This window comes from Haplochromis burtoni, unplaced genomic scaffold, assembly GCF_018398535.1.
Source record: "Haplochromis burtoni strain Fernald_Lab_line unplaced genomic scaffold, NCSU_Asbu1 Contig_79, whole genome shotgun sequence".
NCBI classification, from domain to species: Eukaryota; Metazoa; Chordata; class Actinopteri; order Cichliformes; family Cichlidae; genus Haplochromis; species Haplochromis burtoni.
Genome location: NW_024582440.1, coordinates 1,066,779 through 1,088,423, shown reverse-complemented (window position 1 = coordinate 1,088,423; position 21,645 = coordinate 1,066,779). Strand labels below are relative to the sequence as shown.

At 38.5% G+C, this 21,645-nt stretch overlaps 2 protein-coding genes across 4 annotated transcripts; one reads left to right on the top strand and one right to left on the bottom strand.

Annotated features, from left to right (window-relative positions):
* The first annotated feature begins 111 nt into the window (after positions 1 to 111).
* Positions 112 to 9,655, top strand: si:ch1073-456m8.1 (probable RNA-directed DNA polymerase from transposon X-element). Of its 2 annotated transcripts, XM_005924785.3 has the most exons (6): positions 112 to 344; positions 627 to 701; positions 4,160 to 4,198; positions 4,456 to 4,617; positions 4,758 to 4,841; positions 6,082 to 9,655. In XM_005924785.3, the coding sequence occupies exons 1-6, from the start codon at positions 246 to 248 to the stop codon at positions 6,583 to 6,585; spliced, it is 963 nt and encodes a 320-aa protein (XP_005924847.1). In that variant the 5' UTR covers positions 112 to 245; the 3' UTR covers positions 6,586 to 9,655. The 2 variants fall into 2 exon arrangements, with proteins under 2 accessions (XP_005924847.1, XP_042077993.1); XM_042222059.1 differs by lacking the exons at positions 4,160 to 4,198; positions 4,456 to 4,617; positions 4,758 to 4,841; positions 6,082 to 9,655 and having other exon boundaries at positions 295 to 344; positions 627 to 3,313.
* On the bottom strand, positions 9,540 to 19,271 carry avil (advillin). Of its 2 annotated transcripts, none has more exons than XM_005924788.3 (20): positions 19,018 to 19,271; positions 18,763 to 18,890; positions 18,490 to 18,564; positions 18,104 to 18,300; positions 17,919 to 18,027; positions 17,723 to 17,833; positions 16,547 to 16,752; positions 16,383 to 16,461; positions 16,149 to 16,247; positions 15,910 to 16,063; positions 15,647 to 15,747; positions 14,861 to 14,998; positions 14,607 to 14,765; positions 13,394 to 13,573; positions 11,922 to 12,079; positions 11,691 to 11,835; positions 11,423 to 11,611; positions 11,274 to 11,345; positions 10,105 to 10,215; positions 9,540 to 9,922 (listed from the first exon to the last, which is right to left on the bottom strand). In XM_005924788.3, exons 2-20 carry the CDS (start codon positions 18,820 to 18,822, stop codon positions 9,809 to 9,811), a joined length of 2,457 nt encoding a protein of 818 aa, XP_005924850.1. In that variant the 5' UTR covers positions 18,823 to 18,890; positions 19,018 to 19,271; the 3' UTR covers positions 9,540 to 9,808. The 2 variants fall into 2 exon arrangements, with proteins under 2 accessions (XP_005924850.1, XP_005924849.1); XM_005924787.3 differs by having other exon boundaries at positions 18,763 to 18,885.
* Positions 19,272 to 21,645: the final 2,374 nt, after the last annotated feature.

The following is a 21,645-nucleotide window of genomic DNA, read 5'->3' as shown; positions in this document are numbered from 1 at the left end:
TTGAACCCCCCACAGCCACAAACGTGACCCATGTCTCCCTAAAAAGACGGATATTTGACTGTTCAGAGAGAGTGGGCGGAGCGAGGGCGGCGTTAAACACGGTTTGGTCCCTGCGGCTTTCCGTAGATCAGGGCCTGGGTGTAGCTCCCTGTAGCTGCGTAGGAAACAAGTAAAAAACACCACTTCAGCCAGAGAGCCCGGAGGTGTCTCTTATATAAAGAAAAACGTAATATAACGCGTACAACATGCACTCGGTCACGCTGGACAGCAGTGGTTCACCGAAGAAGCGCTCGTTTTCTCGGGGAATGAGCGAGGACGAGTCTCTGCGCAGTATTATTAAAGAGGTGAGAGGACAAAAATCACGGCGTCGTTAACGTTAGTGTCAAACGTCACAGCTGTTTTAAATAACCGAATAAGTTTGGTGTTTTTAATTTGTTCAACACTTAAAATAAACAGACGGCTAGGGTAAACGGAGCAGTCGTCAGGCCCGTCGCTTCACTTCACTTCCTCGGCGTTAGCGCTGTTAGCTGTTCGTTGTTTTGTTGTTGTGGCTCATGATGATGAGGTGATGATGATGATGGTGATGCTCAGACTCCGCCTGAGATGTGTTTTCGTCTTCTCATCAGACTGACAGCTCCTCCAGACGTGTGACAAGAAGCGACAGCAGAGCGAGCACCCTGAAGAGGAGGAGTGACAGCCAGGTAGTAGCTAGCATAAAAACTGACACTCGATGAGATGAACTCATTGTTGTCTCAGTGTTACAACATTATATATGTGATGGACACGCAGTGCTACCTAATACCTCTGGGATGAGACGCTTGCATAGGCCGAGAGTCTAAAGGTTTGTACCTTGTGACACAGAGTGGTGTCTAGTTATGGTCAGTCGTGCCAAAAAGTGGATAGATGGATATCTACTTTATAGATCCACAAGAAAAATGATTATGCTACAGCAGCAAGATGAAGAATAAAAATAATGCAGCCTACAATATTTAACAAAGTTAAAGTGCTACAGGGGTCTAGTAAAGCTCTTATACTATGATAGAATGGAAAAACTTTCTCTCATAATATAACAAGTACAAGTAAATATGAAGACAGTTTAAAATAGTAAGAGCAGGACTGGCATTGTGGAAGAGTAATGCAAACTGCATTAGTACATAATATGTATGCTATAAGTGCATGAAGGTATAATAGAAATATGTGTGGAATCACATGTCGGACAGGTGTGACCACCTGTCATAGAACGAGGAGTTATTATACAGCTTTATAGAGAACGATGGGAATGATTTCCTGAGTTGTTTATGGCAGTGAGAAGGAGCTCTGCTGGGTCAGAAGTGTGGAGCAAAGTGGGTATGATGAGTTGTCCATGACAGAGAGCAGTTTGATCACTGACTTACGGTCTCTAACTGACTCGAATGCCTCCAAATTCTGGCCAATGATGGGTCCAGGCTTGAGGATTAGTTTGTGGATCCTGCTGACATCTCTGGCACTGGATTTATAAAGTAAATGAAATTGTTTTTTAAACAGCTGTTGATATCTGTAAATATCTGGGTCTTTCTTTGTAGTTAGGAGAGAAATGTTTGAAATGAAAACAGTGTGACTGCCAGTAGTGACGGGAGCAGTAAAACCATGAAATCGTACTTTCCAAATTGCAGAAGATGGTTTGCTTCTGAACTTTTAGTACAGCAATAAATGGCGATATCTCGTGTTTTTATGGCTTCCTTATTTTTACTAGTTCAGTTAAACTTGTACTAAACAAACTCGTCTATCTGAAAGCTCCGAAAGCCTGTTGTACAGCATGACTAACCCAGTTTTAAAAGATTATTATTAAAATAAAAAAGTCACAAGTTAACTAGATATTTTGTAAAAACCGAGATGGTTGTATTTCTACTCGGTAACTGACAGGGTGACTGCAAGGCTACGCAGGGATTTGTTGAAGGATCTTCAACAAATCCCTCGCACAGGCGACTATCCCACTCTGCCTGAAGTCCTCCACCATAGTCCCCTTGCCTAAGAAGCCCCACATCACCGGCCTGAACGACTACAGACCGGTGGCACTCACCCCAGTGGTAATGAAATGCTTTGAGAAGCTGGTCCGCAGACACATCACAGCAGCCCTGCCCCGCAGCCTGGATCCACACCAGTTTGCCTACAGAGCAAACCGGTCCACGGAAGACGCTGTAGCCACAGCACTCCATGCTGCATTAACTCACCTGGAAGAGCATGGTAGCTATGTGCGGATGCTCTTCGTGGATTACTGCTCAGCTTTTAACACCATCCTTCCACACAAACTGGTGGCCAAGCTACAAGACCTGGGGCTTCCATACAGCACCTGCATGTGGATCAACAGCTTCCTCTCGGGCCGTAGACAGAGAGTCAGAGTTGGCCATCACACATCCTCAGCCCTGAGTCTCAGCACTGGCTCACCCCAGGGCTGTGTGCTCAGTCCACTGCTCTACTCTCTCTACACACACGACTGCACTCCTCGCCACCACAGCAACATCTTTGTGAAATTTGCAGATGACACCACAGTGGTGGGGCTCATTTCCAAGGGAGACGAGTCTACGTACAGAGACGAGGTGGAGCAGCTGACGTCATGGTGTAAGGCCAATAACCTCCTCCTCAACACTTCAAAAACCAAAGAACTCATAATAGACTTCAGAAGGAAAAAGGCAGAGATCCAACCACTATTCATAAATGGGGACTGTGTAGAAAGGGTGGCAAGCTTCCGCTTCCTGGGAGTCAATATAGAGGAGAACCTTTCCTGGAGTGTGAACACCTCCGAGCTGCTGAAAAAGGCCCAACAGAGACTGTACTTCCTGAGAATTCTCAGGAGGAATAACATCGCACAGAGACTGCTGGTGTCCTTCTACAGAGCCACCATTGAGAGTGTTCTAACTTACTGCATATGTATTTGGTACACTAGCTGCACAGGGGCTCAGAGGAAAGCACTCCAAGGGATCATTAACACCGCCCAAAAGATCACTGGCTGCCCTCTCCCCACACTGGAAGTTCTACACAACGTCCACTGTTTTAAAAAGGCCCAAAACATCATAAAAGACACCTCACATCCTGGCCACTCCTGTTCGAACTGTTGCCCTCAGGCAGACGGTACAGGGCAATCAGAGCAAGGACTAATAGACTCAAACACAGCTGTTATCCAACTGCAATAACACATCTGAATACTACAAAAAAAATGTCCATCACGCCACTCTTGTGTTAATCTATGCACGGCCTGAAGCATGTGTGTGGGAATGTATGTGAATGTTTTACTGTTACATCTTATTAGTATTTTAAGTATTCTATTTATTTTATTTATTGAATTTTATTGTTTTATTTATATTTTGATATTGCTAGGGATGATGCAATGATCGGGGACCATTCTTCATTTCGTTGTTCTCGTGACAATGACAATAAAGTTTCTGATTCTGATTCCTAGGACCCAGAAACTGAAGCAGCTACATTGAGTTGAGTTATGATTTTAAATTTGTTTGTGTATGTTTTTCTTAATGGGATCCTTTTGGTCAGGAGATCAGTCTAATAACTCCCAACTAGAGCAGAGCTTTTGTCTGCGTCATCAATTATGTAAAAAGCCTATCAGTTATGGGAAAATGGCCACAATATTAAATGCGGAAACAGAAGTGCTTCTGTCAGAGATTTCTTCCTGTTAAGGAGGCATTTCCTTTCCTACTGCGGCCAAGAGCTTCCTAAAGGGAACATTTCTGTCTTCATTATGTAAGTTGTTGACCTGACTTTGTAAAGTGCCCCGAGATGACCGTGTTATGACTTGGCATGGTATGAATTGAAGGGAAAACATTTACAATGTTTATTTTCCATTCAGTATTAAGTCATTTACACGTGTTTGACAGCAGCTGTCGGCATTAATTGATTTATAAATATAAGTAACAAACTCCTATAAGAGACACGTATGAATAAAGTGGACAAATAATCAAAGCTACCTTTTGTAAGATGCAGTAAAGTTTATTTTGATGCTTATAATAACTGAATTTGTGTAACTTTAAATTTTAAGGTCATCGTTCGTGTTTGAGTTAAAGGGGACCAACAGGAGAGGATCCAGTATGCCTCATTTAAACTGCTTTGTGCTGATTTTAACTCAAAATACTCAAATGTTTTTTATTAAAATTATTTGTTTTCCTTTCAGCAATCTGAGCAGGACCTCTTCATGGGACTACCAGAAATGGTAACGATTTCTCACCATTATCCTCCTTATTGTTGCTATAAATATAATGATGTTTACTGCTATTGAAGGCTGTGCTCACAGTAATAAATCACAGCAGTGAAGCATATTCCTTTACATAGGGAGGCATTGTCACGCTACCACAGGAGGCCTCCCACAGATTGTTGCCTCTGAGAGCTCAACGAGCACTCCCACTGACTGGCATGCATTCTCCTGAAGTTGCCTACACTGATCTGTTACCGTGTAACTTTGTGATATAGCTAGAGCTGCAGGCCAGCTATGAAGAGGCTGTGCAAGAGCTGCGTGGGCTGGAGGTCGAGCGAGAGGCTCTGTTGTTCCAGGTGGACGTCCTGCAGGACACACTGGAGGGTGTAGAGGAGCTGCTGGCTGAAGCCCAGAGAGAAGCTGGACAGGCTAGTTTGGTAAGTCCAGGTCGAGCCAAAACACGAAGTAAAGTCTTAAAGTCTCTTAGGTGCGTGCGTGCGTGCAAGTAAAGTTCGTTGTTTGTGATTACAACAGATTGTGACACTAACGAGCTGCTGCTGTCTCTTTACATTTGTAGGAGTTGGAGCAAGAGAGGGAGGCCAAAAGAAAACTGGAGAGCATGGTGCACTCTTTGATGCAAGAAGTGGAAAGATTAAAAGAGGTAAAGTGAGACCGTTTATGTAAGCTTGCAGAGGCTCCGAATTTGTTTATAAAGATGTAAAGGGAACCTATTGCGCAACAGTGTGTCAGGCGTGTGATCGCTCGTGAATATGAATGATGGCGATGCTATGTCGTTGTTTTGTTTTTTTCTGGGTGTGTAACCCGGAGACATGGCAGGCCTGGGCATACAAGATTTTCTGTGTGTTGTGGTTTAGTTTTGTCCTTAAGGGTTTTAGCAACTGAGTCTCGTCTTTCTGGGGAAAAAAGCCCTGAAAACGAAATGAAGAAGTTAGAAAAGTACAGAAGTACTTAAGTATCCAAGCCACATTTGTTGAGACTGGCACAATCAATTGTTTCAATTACTGTTACTCATTTTCCACTCCTGAAACTTCCACGCCTCGTCCATTCTTGTGTTGTCCTTATAAAAACAATTTGTGGTGGTGCATAACACGTTTTGGAGTAATCTCTTCATTTTTCATGGTGAAAAGAGTCTGATCACTTGACCTCTAGCCTGGTACCCCACTAAATTATGCTGAGTGTCTAGTGTGAAGGACAATCAGGAGTCTGCACAGGTTATTCTACTTTAAACCTGGACTTGATGGTAATGCTCTTCTTCAAGAGTCTGACTTCTTGCTTTTCTTATCTTCTCTGTTTAGATAGTGTTAGCTGAGTGGAGAGTAGGAATAAAAATTCTTAAGAATAGCTTTAAAATATACAATGTTGTGCAAAAGTCTTGGGGCCACTCCTCATTTATTTATATTTTGCTTCCAAGGAGACAGACATTTTTGATTTGTTTTTGTTGTTGTTGTTGTTAAGCAGTTTAATACTTACCTATGACTCATTCAAGCTTAAAAAAGACACCTAACTCAAGGGATTAACCAGTGCTGTGACTACACATAACAGACAACAATTTTAGTTCATTTTTAAACATTTGTTCTGATTTATTTAGTTAAAATGTACAGAAAAAGCCAAACGTGACACCTTTTGGGGGCATAAGACAATATTTTTGCACCAACAAGATGGTTGTCAAAGAGGCAAAAACAAAAGGCAGCCAAAATCCTTTTTGTTTGTGTCTTATATACTTTATTTGTATGTTTACACATTTCAATAAATTACTGCACATATTTCCTGTTTTCTTTCCAAAAAGAGATGATTGATGGCTCAAGATCTTTAAAAAAAACACTAATTATATTTTCTATGAATGAGCACTGCTTATGCTTTTCTTTGTTTACACCTTGCAGGAAGGGAATAACAAACTATCAGGACCAGGTGAGATGGCTAAAGCAACAATGCAGGGACACAAAATAAGAAATGATGCCAACAAAGTCGAGAGCTCCTCCTCTCACAGCAGCAAAGATGAATTGGGAGCTGCAGTGCAAAGAGGACAGAGTGAGGGCACAGAGGAGAAGCAATGGAGAATGGTAAATAAGCCCATGTGTCACCAGCCTTCTCTTGCACTGGGCAGCCTGGTCGCTGAGGATGGGGTCCACCAGAGACCTTATGAAAACGGGGCAGCAGATGGACAAGATCCCCTGCTGGATGAAAACGACTCGGACAGCATAAGTGCCTACAAGGATGCATTCGATGAGACTCCAGAGCAGGACAGGATCTTTCCAGGTGACGGAGACAGTTTGGAGCTGCCTCACGATGCAGAGAACACAAAGAAGAGCCTGCCTAATAATGGAGACGCCCTCAACAGTGAGGTCGAAGGCACCAAAATCAATGAAAGCTGCATTTTGTCTTAAATTTATGTTTCATCTACTACTGAGTAAGGTCAGAGATAAAATAGTTCATAACTTGATAAAATCCAGCAGCATTTTGATTTGAAGTTAGATATTTCTGTTCTTACAAAAATCAGTTGAGATTAGATGTTGCTAGTCAATAGTTTGACATTTTATGAGAAAATGATTAGTAGAATAACTGTGGAAATAATTGGCAGCTTAATCTATAAGGAAAAGTTGAAAAGATTAGTTAGAGCCCTAGTTATGATACATTGTAGTAGAAGTTACATTTTTAAAAATTGTGCTGAACGATCTCAGGTTTACAAGCTGAAATTTCGCTGACTACTTTATGTTATTTGCCAATCATTTAATTCAAGTCTGTCGTAAGTGTTTGGGTTTTTCTTTATTTAATGCATGTTGCAATACATGGAACATACTCCATGTTGCTTTGACTGTTTACCTTTTTGATTTTAAGAAGGATATTTTATACACAAGAAGCAGTCAAGACAAAAGTCACGATTTATCTGTCTCGGTAAGAATCTCCACAGCAGCTGTTTTAGCTTCAACCAGAAGAAGACATTACAAACACAGAGGTTTCTTTTCTGTGAAGTTATTGTTAACTTAAATTTGATCATAAGGATTTTGATCAGGCTGTGTTGCTGGTTTCTCTCATAATATAACAATAACAAGTACAAGTAAATATGAAGACGGTTTAAAATAGTAAGAGCAGGACTGGCATTGTGGAAGAGTAATGCAAACTTTGAAGTCTGTTGATTTCAAATAGGCTGTTCATTTATTCAAAGCCTCAAAGTCTTAAAATTTTTATGTGTTTTTATTAAAAAAAATAGACAAATGGATTTGGCTGCATTTGCACTTTTTAAAGTTCTTATATTGTGACATTTATTTGTCAGATTACATTAAAGCCAACATTCCCTTTTTTAACCAAATGTGTCAGCCAGACCTGATGAGCTGACCACTGCAGGCTGGATTTTTTTTGTCTGGCTGCAAGGACATGCTGCATGTTTGCACATTCGCAGTGGAACTTGCTGAACTTTGCCTCTTCAGATGTCTTTCATTGCTGTAAAACACTTTGTATGTAACATTTTTAATGCCTTTTTACTTTCTTTTTTTTAAAAAATTGTGCCAGAATCAAAAGTAGACTCTTCACTTCATCTATGATCCGTAGCCTGCACGAGCACCTATGAATGTATACTGATTTCCAAAATGCACACAAGTTTGTGTCATTTATGAGTGTGTTTGCATGCAATACTATCAACTACATGTAATGAATAATATGTCTTATTTGCTGTTACAGATACTTTTTAACAGGGATTTTCAGTGTCAGTTTATTTTGTAGACAATGTATCATTCTTTTATTCCCCAGTTTACAAAGTCGATTTAACAAAGTCGACAAATAATTAAAGTTTTGAACATATCAGGCTGGACTTTAATGATTAGAAAAGCATATATTGATAAATGGATCTCTTGTAGAAGACAGAAGCAGAACAATAAATCTGCACGGGTTATGTTGAAGTTGCTGCATTTAGCTGTGTATCCTTTTTGGTTTTAATACAGGTTGTTGACTTTGTACTCTGAGGTACTTTTTTGCTAGTTCTTTATAACCTGTAGCATCGACTGTCAAATGTATGTAAGTTTAGGAGGTTACTGTTATTTTAGTGCTGTGTGGTGATACTGTGGCCGCTTCTTGAGCAGTCAGGTGATGGCAAATGAATTATAACACCAACATCCATAGGTGCTGGACAGTTCATTTTCAGGTTTTCCCGGTGATACAAAAAAAGAAAAGGAAATGACCTTTGACATGTTGCTGTGCAGCCAAATTGCTTTTTTTGTTTTTTTTTTTCTTTGATTTCAAACAAAAGTACTGAAAATACATCCTTTTATGTATGATGCCTTTTTTCTGTTTGTAATATTTTCAGCTCTGTCATTGGCTTTGAAATAGATGTTCAAATTTAAATGTTAATGCCATACATTTATATCATAATAAAATGAGTGAGTAATGCTTTGTGCCATTTCTGTTAACTTGCATTTAAAATATGGAGAAAGTGAATAAAAACAAATAATGACTTAATAAGCAGCTTGACATTCAAGCCTGATTATCAAGGAACGTGCTGACGCCTGCTCATCTTTCAAATCTCTGATGATCAGTTAAGCACCTCATTTTTAGGAGACTCATGACCGATCGTATAACTGATTGTATATTTAGTACACTAAAGGTAAAGGTCGCCTTTTCTTTTTCAGACTGATTTCTGGGAATCACATAAGATAACAATTTACAAATGAAAGCGGGAATGGAGATTTCTGTTTTCTTCACTTATTTTGAGCACATCGTGTTCCATCGTTATTTGCACAAAAGATGGAAAATCAGGTCATCTTTACTTTCATATTATGAGTAACTTCAAAGTAAGTGACACAAATGTTTGTTGCTGTTCCGGGTGCAACTAAGTAAATCATTTTAATTACTTTCTTCTTTATAAAAAGTTTTCAGTTTAGTTCTAAACCTATTAATCCTATTGGCCATTATGGGGATAAAAGAAAATGCACCATCTTCCATGTCTTAAGATTTTACATATTGGGACACAATAAAAAAAATCAATCTAGAACATCAATCAAATTTCAATGAACTGAAGCAACGCTGTAAGGAAGATCGGGCCAAAATTCCTCCACAACAAGGAAAGTTATACAGTCATACAGAAAATGATTATCATTGTTGCTGAAAGTGTTTCTACAAGCTATTGAAACATGAACTTACTTTTTCACATTCTTACGTTTTATTAATTGAATAAATGACAGTGCAATGTTGTTTATCTGAGGTTTTATTTAAATCATTCATTTGAACCTGGTAAGAATCACATTTGTTAAAAAAATGACATCCTGATAAATATCGTAATATAAGACGTGTGAGTTAACTGTTGCCTCCTACGGGGTTCGACTGCACAAACATGCAGGGGAGATTGTGGTTCATAGTTCAGTTAGGTTCATTGATTTTGACACAAGAGTTCCTAAATAGTGTTAACTCCATAAAGGCAGCACAGATTACAAAAATAAAGTTTTGGAAAAAAAAAAAGTAATTTGACTAAAATGTACAGAATGGACTCATGATTATAAATTTTTTAATTTTTAAAGATTAGTAAGTGAAAAAACATGAAAAGCAAGAAAGATCATACAAAGAGACCCCAACAGCTGGCTTCTATCAGTAACTACTTATTTCAAATACTGAAAAAAAATCTCAAAACATCCCTTTTTCTTTCTTCATTTTCAGCTGTTTCCACTGCGGCAAGCTCACAAACTCATCTTTGGTCATTCCAAAGACGGTGGTGAAGTCAGTGTCAGAGAGGTATTTCTGCAAATGAGGTGACAAAGTTTAGCGAGTGATGGCACACGTGTTATTTTTTAAGCTGCAGAGTTTTACTGGTGATGGTTGTAATCATCACTAAATTAATGAATAAGCAGATACACGTACAAATCTTGAACTTAAATGTGGATTTGATGGGAAATGGAAACGTTGGGAACGCGCGTACATACCTCTTTCTGTTTCGGGTCAACACCTTCTGGCAGCTCGTTGGCAAGCTTGTTTCTCAAATCGTCAGGTGGGAAAGACTGAAAACTTTTCACACTGTTCCCTCCGTTCTGCTCCTAGAAAATCACATTAAAAGAACATTTTGGTTTATATTGTATTATTAATCTCAATCTTTGAGTATACAAATCACAGTACTTTATTAATGCAGGTTCTGGCCCTTATTCTTTACTCCTGTCTCTGAATTATATTAATCACACGTATATTTAAGGCAAAGCCAATAATCACCATGTCGAAACTATCTTCGTGGTTTAGTGTCCTGGTTTCCCGTGTACTTAGAGTATAGTGATGAATTGATTGTCTATTTCTATAGAACCAAATCACAACAACAGTTGCCTGAAGGTGCTTTATATTGTGATGGCTTTCATGGTTTTGATTGTGTTTTCTTTGTGCTTGGTTTCAGTTGGATTTCTGTTTGTTTTGTAAACAGTCCCTAATCAGTTTATTTCCTCGCTCAGATGCTTAGATTATTTCTACCTTCATTATGAACTTTTGTTTGGCCTTTAGGATTCATATTCTTTATTTTGTTTGGTTTCTGATCATGTTTAGAGCATTTATATTTATTTACTTGTTTTAGTTTGTCCCTGCCTCCTCAGTGTCCTTTTGCATATTGTTGTCAAGTCTTCTCCAGAATAGTTCTTGTTTTGTTTTGTGAGTCATTTCGCTCTTGTGCTTTGTCCTTATTTTTATTTTGTCTCACTGTCCTTGATTAGTTTCACCTGAGTCTTGTTGCTCTTATGTTTCCACTTTCGCTGATCTCTGGTGCCCATTTAAAGCTCCAGTTTGCTTGTTCTCTTTATTGTGTTGTCCACTTAGTTGTGTGTCTGTGGCAGTACACGCCCAGTGCTCCCAGTTACTTACCTGGCTTTGCTCTTTGTGTTTGGATTCTTGGATTTTGATTTATCATCAATAAATATTTTGAACTTTTGCCTTCTGTTTCCTACACTTGAGGGTCTAATATAGCTACACTCCACACTGCAGATTATGATATGAAGGTCTATAAATTTTAAATCTTTTAAATTCAATAATTCACGAGCTAAAACTTCATGCTAACATAGAACTTTGTTGCAAGTTTTAACCTAAACAGAGTTTGAGAAATGAATAAAACTTTACATACTGCAACAGTAACATTAACAGGTGACGCTGTATCTCCAAACTCCTTCTTCAGCTCCTCATAGCTCTTTCCTGACTGAAAGAGAAATATTTGTAAGATTATTTTAATTAGAAATGGAAATCCACATTTCAGCTCAAAAGCATAACACTCACACTCCATTTGGTGGGATCCCAGGCTGCAAACCACCCAGTGAAGGTGGGTGGCTCGAAGCCTTGCTTGATCAAGACAATGGGGGTGTGTGGATCTCTGTCACCCGGGTGGGTCTGCAGATACTCTTGGCTGGTTGTCAGTGCCTCTTTGCGCTCCTCCTCATTTGCGTCTTTACCGACCCAGATAAACACCTGGAGAAAAAGCAGGATGTGATTAAAGTGGTGGAGTTTCATTGTTATTTTCATATTAATAACCTGTCAAAAATCCTACCTGGTCCCATGTGTCCAGTAGCATGACATCATCCTCGCTGAGGTCATCCTGTATGAAGTGAGTCACCTCAGTCACAATGAAACGCCCTGTCTTATTGGAGCATTCAAACAGGCGTGGCTTATGGTCCAAAACTACCTGCTGCAATCTGCGGATGGCACATAACCAAGTGAAAGCAAACATATGAAAAGTCACACTTGAAGCTGTTGGTTCACCTGTTCATACTATCCTCACCTCTTGTCACTTGCATAGGGAGCTTTCCCCCCAAGCAGTTCCCAGAATTCAATGGGCTCCTGACCCTCTGCAATAATCTCTTCAGAGCCTCGTGGTGAGTTCTGGCTGATTGCTGAGCTGACCTCTTTCGCCATGGCTCTCTCATCTCCACTTGATCCCTGGTTTACAAAAAGATGCCACCCCCGACCCCAGAGCTCATCAATAGGCCTATATTTTGCTAAAAATGTTCATTTGATTTGATTTAATCTGGTTTTAGAAAATGAGGAAAATCTTGTGACATGTTTGTTATTCTTATGAAGGAAATTCATGAATGCTGAGTCAGCAGCTGGTAGAGATGAACTGTTTGACTCAGCAAAACCACAGCAAGGGCAGATGCTCACCGACAGACAGACCGAAAAGCCAATCAGTCCTAGTACTTTTATATATATATATATATATAATATATATATATTACTATATATATATAAAAATATATTTATAATATATTGATATATAATATATAATTATTTATATTATATTTATATATATATATATATGTACTATATGCTCAAAAAATACATCCAACCAGTTATATTCATATTCATTCATGGTTATTGACCATCAATTTGTTTCCTTAACAGCCTCCACTCTTCTAATGATGCCCTCTTTCCTTTGGTATTTGATTCTCTTCAGCCACAAGAGTCTTAGCTATGATAAGCCCTGATGAGAGATGCTAAGGTATGACTTTCGGTTCCACCCAAAAAGTGCAGAGGCCTGTCTGGGCCTGCTGAGTTAGTCAGCTCGAAACTGTGAGAAACAATTTCTCTACAGTCCTTACAGCACACTTATATTAAAATCTTAATAAAAACCAAAAATTACTATCTGTACATTACTTTTTGGAGGAAGGACATCCACCATTAAACTCTTCTAAATCAAACATGTGGAGCTACCACTGTTGCAACCCCTTCAGACAAGGGAGCAGCTGCTTTTACTGTTTCTAATTAATTCAGAGAAAATTTACATGCTTGTTACTCTTACTAACCTTAGGGTACCTAAACCTTAAATACTGTTCGTTCAGGTGCCTTTAAAAATCAGTTTGATAAGAATATTTTACTCATTAGCCCTTAAAACTTCATCGTAAAGCCACATCGTTGAATTACTGCAAGAACCCGTCATCTGTTCCTATTTTCTATGTAAAGGTGATAGACAGAAGGGGATTTTTATTAGTCTCTTTTCGGCAAAGGGACCTCACCTATGCACCCAAAACTCAGACTTTCAAAATGACTATTCTCTTAATTTAGAAAAATGATTTTTTTTTAAATACTGTGTGAAATGTGACTCACCCCTCACTGTGAAGAAAGAAATCTCCCCAAATAGCTAGACATTTCTCTCCAGATATCTTTCATCATGAATTATATTACATTAAAGAAGAGACAAAAATGCTCTAAAGGGCCTGTCAGTTTCTCTGTCTAAAATAAAGTTGTATCTTTTACCTTTCCGCACCAGAGATACATTCCTGTTTGGCTCTTGAGCAAAAACACATCACTAGAGTTTAGAGAGGTGGCCAGGGCTGGGACCTCGATGGTTTTTGTGTTAAACTGGTCAGTCCCGTGAACCTGGAACAATCTCACTGGAGGCTCAGGTTCTGAAGATCCTTTTCTAGATGTGCCGCCCTAAAGGGAAGAACAAAAATATCGTGTACAGAGTAGCACTTTGTAATAGGGCAAGCAACAAACGGTGTGATTCCCATAGAATTTAATAGCATTTCAATGTATGTCATCTATAATCACAATGTAGTTTAACAATTAACAATTTAATATCAAGTTGGTAAAAGTTCAACTTTTTACAGATATAAAAGGAAAGGAGACATTATACTGTCATTTTCCATAACTATATCTAATGCATAACTAATTTGAAGTATTGAGCAAGCAATGCTGATGAATGCATACTATCAGGTAATTTACTAGAAGAACAACTAAAATTTCTCCATCTTCAACTTTAAATGTGTTGTACTTTGCAGGGTTTTTTTGTGTAAAAATAACAAAAAGAAAGCAAATAAATTATTAAACTGTGCAAATGAAAAAGCATAAATATATGTATTTATATATCATATTCAATAATTTATTGTTGATTCTCTTGTGTCCAAGTCTGGGTTTGCGTGTAATTTTGCAGTAATTTTAACTGGAAATAAAAAATATGAATTAAGATTTGGCTCCATCAGTATAAAAGATCACATGGGCCTATGCTTGTTTTTTCTTATAAGTAGAAAAGGGAGAACGATTATTAGCACATTTTTATATGCAATCAAAGGCGTGTGTCCTTTCATATTTTATATGTAATATACAAGGACAGTTGAATTGTGAAACATCCATGATGCACACCAGAGTAAATGTACAATAAAAAAAATAAAACGCTCAAGTAAGACACCAGTAATTTAAATTACTTGCAGTATCATTTGTGACTCTTTTCATTAAACAGTAACGTTGTAAAAACTGAATGATTCTCTTCTTATTCTAGAGTATCTAACAGTGAGGATTTATAGGTAAATATAATTTCATTGTAATGCATTGAAATTCCACTTAGTTTTAGGGAAATTCTACCTACCATATCACGTATCATAAAGTGTTACCCTGTACTGTTACAAAACCAGAAGTGGGGTGTTTATGTTTCAAATGAAATAAGGGTAAGTTGAGAGAAGAGTCTTACTTCAAAGATAACCAGTTTTCCTTTGAAAATTGCCATGAAGTGTCTCGGCTCCCTGCCCATAGTTACTCTCACTTGGACAGGCTCTCCGTTGTACTTTTGATCTAAGCTCACAGCCTGGAAAGCCGAGGCAGCCAGCTCGTCCTGTGTCGCATGACGCCCCTGAAATTTCAAGTGACACAAATCTCATACGGTACAGTGACACATACAAAGAGATTTAGGTGTGTGATTGTGAATTGCTTTAACTGTGACCTCACCTGCCACATATAGAGCAGGTAGCACTTCTTGTTGTTAACCAAGTAAGTGTAGAGGATCAGGTAGCAGTCTCCTCCATAGAAGTATCCGTACCACTGGGGGTCCATAGGGGCTAGCTCAAGGTTTTCAATTCTCCACACCTGGGCAAGTCAAAAGTAAATTAACATGGAATATCTGCACTTTCTCTGTGAAATCACCAACATGAATGTTTAATTTGAAGAGCTGAAAGCTTCAAACAGACAAGAGAGCAGCATCAGCAGTACTTGATTTTCTCCTGATATAAAGTTTTAAAATCTGTAAGTATGTTAGTGACCCCGTGAGGCTACACCGGTAATTACACCACAAGGAGGGGAAAATAGGTGGTTGAAGGACAGAAAGCAGTCTTTCCTGTTCTTTAATTCTGATTAAAAAATAAATAAATAAACAAATGATAACTGAACTCTGTGTGGTTTAAAGAGGCCCACAGATTTGAGACTGGTTACAGCATAATCAAGTCATCATTGCTGGTTTTACAAAGTAGGCTGTCACACAGAATGAGGACTTTTTTTTAGATACTTAGCATGAGATTTTGATATTTTGTTTATTTATTTTTGGTGACATATCTGTGAAACCCTGTTCAAATGACACCATGAGATTATTATTTCGACTGCTAGCTAGGTTTTTAATGACTGATTGTTACATTTGATGGACTGTTTATGACGTGGGAGGAGTCTTTGATGCAGAGGACTGTTTGATGCAACTGCATTACTGATAAAAATGTTAAATTTAAAGTTAATTTATTCCTATACCTCTACTTGACCTGTGCCATCGTCCACCATCCTCTCTTGTGCAGCAACCTCTGGCTGGGCGTGCATCAATGAAGCATCAAATTTCTCCTGTGTGACATGAGCTAAAGAAAATATGATGATAAAGCAATGTTATAAAGATACTGTGATCAGAAGTAACTTGTATTTAGGTTGGTTTTCTTTTAAAATCTGATCACACACACATATAAATCTGTTATATGTGTGTGTGTTTCTTTCCCCTCCTCTGAATTCACAGCTACACGTACCGATCCTTCCTTTTGTGTTCACTTTTCCCAGACCTTGAGTCTGGTCTTTCACAGTCCACCTCTGGAACAGCTGCTTGAAGAGAGCTGACTCTGCCCCATCATTCACTGTCTCCACATTTGTAGTGATCGGGTAGTTTTTCGCTTTAATGAAGTCCTACGACAGCAATTCAATTACAACAGAGGAAATAAATATGACACCTTTCATCAGTTAGGTAAAAGCTCTTAACAGTTCCTCTCACCAAAGCTCTGGTCATAGCGGCCTGTCGTTCTTCTTTGTTTGCTTTCTTCCCCTTCCACACAAAGATCTTTACCCCTCCCTGGTCCAGGATATAGGAGTCCTAAAATAATAAGATTATTCGTAGTAATTTTACAAAACTAAATCATTATATTTGAGTAAATATGGAGTTTTAGCTCTAGCTCATTGTTGTGGTTGAATATTAATGTGTATATTTGTTTTTTGTTTGACGGCTCACATCATGGTTAAGAAGATCCTGAACTAGTGGTCTCGTAGCAACTTCTGTGACCCTCATCTGGCCGTCTGCATCTGAGATCCTGAAATGAAAGTCGTTAACAAATAAAATACTGCAAAATTGAATCTTAACATAGGTATGGTATCAGTTGTCGGTGAGCTTCTCACTGGTAAAGTGTGAGTTGTCCCTTCTGTTCTTGGTCAACTGCTTCATCAGGAGGTCCGTCCTTCAGCGCTACGGTTCTTTCTCCAAGCGTCTCTGTCATGAGCTCCATGGCCTGAGGAGAACTGCTCTCAGCTTCACCCTCCACCACTCTGATCTCTGCCCGACCTCCTCTCTCTCTGTCTCGGATGTCTTGGGCCAGCAACATGCCCTGAGAAACAGCAAAGTAACAGTTTACTTCTACATACTGGACACTCAGTACCGTAATCTGCAGTAATATCTTATTTTCAAAAGTATTTTTAAAGTACAAGCTGTCGCAACAAAGAGTTGGGAAGCTGGAATATAATTTGGTCAATTCCTCAGATAAACCTTGTTTTAAACATCCTATTAAACATGTAAAAACATGTGAGTTGGTTTTGTGAGCACTGCAGAAACAGACATCCTGGCAGAAATAAACTGTTAAACTGTTTGTGTGTGCTTCTTAGATCAGAATCCCCTTTAAAATAAGTCATATTTGAATGAACATTATGTACCTGTACTTCACTTCCAGCCTTGTACTTTGTCTTTTTTTTAACTGTGTTTTTAATGCGCACCTGTATTTCTTCACTTTTAAATCAGTGTTATTTGCTTTTCAGTTCAGACTTTCTGTGAGCATTTGTTAGAAACCTCTTTTATCGTGCTACGTTTGCTTGTCCGAACATGTGAGCTTACTATTTAATAAATATGACTGAATCACCTACAGAATAAAATTACAATATGCAAATATTCACTAGATAAAGGCTCTTTATGATTTAAAAGTTTAAGTCACTTTTGCAATGATATCATCTGTATCTTAGTTTCTTCCTCCAGAGCATTTAACCCTCTGCAGGAAGAAGGAAATGAGCTTTAACTGTGCACACCCACAACTCTTCATAGCAGATTTCATAATGATACTTAACTGGCAAAATAAGTAAAAGTATTAAATATTAGATACATAAAGCACAGAGTATAGAGATTTTAATATGAGTAATTTAGATTAACTGAACCTGTAACTACACCATACCGGTACAGTTAAGGTAAGGGTAAAGGTTACTCATCACAAGCCCTTTTTGCACATGCTTTTCTTATTTCTTCTTAAATGTATATTCCAGTATGAGTATCTCATCCAACAGCACTGTTACACTTAAAAAATAAAATCTTACTTTGAGCCTTTCTTGTCTGTTACTCTTTGGTCCGTTCCACTGAATGATGTTCTTGCCCAAGTCCAGCAAAAACACATCTGAAAGGTTAAAACTCTTCCAGCTCATCTCCACCTGAAAGAATAAAGCATAAAGCAATCTTTCTGTAAGATATAATCTGTCCAGTAATGTTATATAACTGCTTTGACGTATGGCTCACCTCCTTGGCAATCACCCTTTTCTTTCCTTTCACATGGAGCAGTCTCTTCACATCATATGTGTTGGTTTCAGTGTGTCTCATGCCTGATGCAACACCGCCTTTCTTGTAGCTAAAAATATTGGCATGATAATTGTTGTGGTTTCTTTTACTTTATATTAATAACTACTGTGCTGGCATTCACTCACATTATTCCTTGTTTGAAGTAGCCCTTGAAAGTGTCAGATTCGTGGTCCTGGACCTCTCGGTACTGAATCGGGGAAGAGCCCAAAAATTCATCAAGCTGTACGGTGTAAATAGCAGCAGAACCCTGCTCATCCTGAGTGGACTGTGAGCCGATCCAGTAGTGGATGTTATAAGACAGAGAGTTGCCCACCTTCTGGGTCTGGAGAAGTGCACAATTGTGTCAAGACTGTAGTGTATAGCAGGAATCAGAGTATTTAGTTACCACTGACTACTCAAAGAACAAAACCAAATGGAAAAGTGTTGAAAACCAATAGCAGAATTAACTACATAATATGCAGTCCTCGAATCTAACAGTGTAATAGTGCATCAGTGGCCATCACAGACTTACAAACAGAAGCACATAGCAGTCGCCTTCAAAAAAGCTTCCGTAAGATTTCTCAGGAACTTGAACCAGCTCCATTTTCTGTTGCACAACAACAAAAACATAGTGTCTTTATTTTCATGTTCACCAAACATATCTATACATCAGATTTAACAACTACTTCAATCATCACTGCTCATCACCTGCCTGGACAAACAGCTGAATTAGATTTTTGATTTTTGGTTTTTTTTTAAACAGCTACAATATTATAATTGTCAATACTGCAGCAATTAAAATTACCTCAATTCTCCAAATTATAATCCCAGGGCTGCGGGTTACTGCTCGAAATGTTTGGTCCATGTTGCCTGGATGCACTCAGTTTCAGTGGCACTTTTGGAAGCTTAGTTTTCCTTTTCTGGAAGACTAAACTGATATTTTAGTGCACTGAAGATAATTTCCTTCTTTACAAACTTATTTACAAACTACAAACCAATTCAAAATCATGTGAAATACTGTTTAAATCTCATAATGCAAGAATTATCCAGCCATACATACCCAGTATCCTTGTCTGTAGAGGTTCCTCTAAGCTTATATGATCTCCCAACAGCTGATTTTCCAACTGATAGCCAGAGACCCTCAGTTCTCATCCTGATAGTGCTCCGAAAAGATTTGCATCACTTTGCATGTTTCAGGAGGTTACAGAGCATTCTGCCCAATCATTGAGGAAGAAGCGAAATCCTGTAGGCAAATGTGCTGAGAAAAAATGAAAAAAAGGATTGGCTCATATTCAAATAGACACACAGTAACACTGACCAACACGTCTATTAGTTTCCCGGCCCACTCGGCCCAAGACTGCCACATTAGCACCATATATGGATACCTGTGAGTACATAAACTGTGTGTTAGTAAAACACGTGATAATGAGCTTACAGGAGGATGGAAAAGTATGATATTCTGTAACTGTGCAGCAGACAGAATAATATTGTAGTACTACAAATTGTGTTGTAGTATCTGATAATGATATGTTACTGCTAATTACTGCTGCTGGTAATAATAATAATTAGCTTTCTATATCATATCATTATATAATAATGTATAGTTTCTATCTTGTACAAAAATACTGTAGAATAACATTACAAATGAAAAATAAATATATACAGCGCAGCTGATAAAAACAAGTTTTAACTTTTAATAGCAGATTTATGACAATTTTATTCACAGTGATGAGTTCACACTGGGATGACCACACAGTGCAACAAAGAAGTTTGACAAAACTTCAGATTGTAAAGGACTTGCTGTAGTTGCTCATAACCTTAACATCAATTATTTATTTATATTATTAGCAGTAATAGCTACAATAGGAATTGGCTCTATGATGTAACTTAAATACTCACAAATAAATATGATTATTGTAACTTTATTTTCTGTGCTTTGTTTCAGGAGGTGATGACTGCTGTTTGGTACTGTGGACCCATCCTCCTGAGTTAGTCGGGACCTGCCAACATCAGGACTTTTTCTTTTAACTAAACTGTCCTCTGAGAGTCTGATGGTGTTCAGAGAATTAAATATTTAAATATTTAAGAGACTGCATGCCGCCATCCGAAATCCAGCCTTCCTCGGCGCTAACGCTGTACACGTTATTCAGCAGCACCACATTTAGTCTGCTTGATCTACATTGTTTCCAAAAGACATGCGAGAGTGTGATTGCCAGTATAGACACACCTACCATTGCTGGTTCATGTAAAGTGGTTTTCATTTGTGTGATACCAGCAGTTCTGCAGAAGCAGGAGTGGCTCATTATAAGTCACTTTTTTCACTTTAGTGTCCCTCGTGTCATTAATGGTAGAAGATACCCACCAAATTTGGCTCTGATCATATAACAGGGACAGAAAGAGAATCGAATTCATGTGAAATCACAGGATAAGAATGAAAAGTAGTGAAAAAAACGAATGCTTGTTGCTTGAATTTCAGTGATGAGCATTCATGAGCCCGCCCACTTTTCCTCATTTAACACGAAGGACTACAGGGAAACATTTTCATATCAGCACAAGCACAGGTACACGTGCCGCTTTTTCACAAACTCACAACACCACATCATTTAATGATATACCCCTAACCTTTTTCATAGACATATCTCCACTGATTGTTCTGACTTGAATGTGCTGTTCTGTTTTGCCAGTCATAAAAAAAGACTCAAATAAATCAACCGGCACAAACAAACCTCAACCGGTAACAGTGCAAAGTGGAGCAAAGCAAAGTCATAAACAAGCCTTGAGCACTGTAAACACAACAGACCTGTAGTTGTAGTCATGCAGAGCGGCAGCTGAAGCATTAGTGGTGTGACCTGAATCATATACATAATTCTGCATTTGGATGTGAAAGCCTAAGAGTCCAACCCTGCACAACAGAGTGGCAGCAGCAGGAGCAAATTGTTTACAAAATGAAGTAGTTTGATGAGCGTGCTACCAGCACATTTTACCTGTTCAGATACAGGAAAGGAAAAATCTTTGGATTTAAACAGGTCACAGAGGAAGTTTCCACACAGCCTGCTCAGTTCTTAGTACACCCACATACATCGCCTTTGCAGGGTAACATGATTTGTTAAAAGTAAAGTTTGATGTGCAGAATTTAAACACATTTAAATGAAAGCCATACATGTAGAGTATATATTTTATTTATCTGTATGTATGAAAACCCTGAGCTGCTTAACCATTACAGTGGGGAGATCCAGTGACATTTTGCTGCCATGGTTTGTGTCCACTTGCCCCCTCAGAAAGGGATTCTCAATCCAAATGATCCAAATGAGATCCTGATGGGATCAATGTTACGCCTTCACTATCATCAGTAGATGATATTATCAGTGGGCTGGGTGCGAGCCATACAGCATACTGCAGTAGGTCTGTAAATATGAACATGCAAATCGATCCCATTGCGGTCCATAAAGTATGAAAATGCTACTGTTTTGATTAGCAAAATCTATTTACAATTTCATATATACTGGGTGTACTGGATCTACTGGTTTCATTAATTGCCACATGACACACAATCGTGTCATTATACCCATTATATCCATTATATCCATGAGCCATCAGTGTAAAAAGGGATAAAGTATTTTAAATCCCACAACTTTTCACACATGGCTTTATGTAACCTACAAAATCAAACAAAGAAAGAATAACCCCC

Coding starts and splice junctions, on each gene's coding strand:
- si:ch1073-456m8.1 (XM_042222059.1), top strand. CDS start 2,070: ATGAAATGCTTTGAGAAGCTGGTCCGCAGACACATCACAGCAGCCCTG.
- avil (XM_005924788.3), bottom strand. CDS start 18,822: ATGGACCAAACATTTCGAGCAGTAACCCGCAGCCCTGGGATTATAATT. Junction 15,748..15,909: donor GAACACAAAAGGAAGGATCG/GTACGTGTAGCT, acceptor TATTTTCTTTAG/CTCATGTCACACAGGAGAAA. Junction 14,766..14,860: donor ACCTGCTCTATATGTGGCAG/GTGAGGTCACAG, acceptor TTGAAATTTCAG/GGGCGTCATGCGACACAGGA.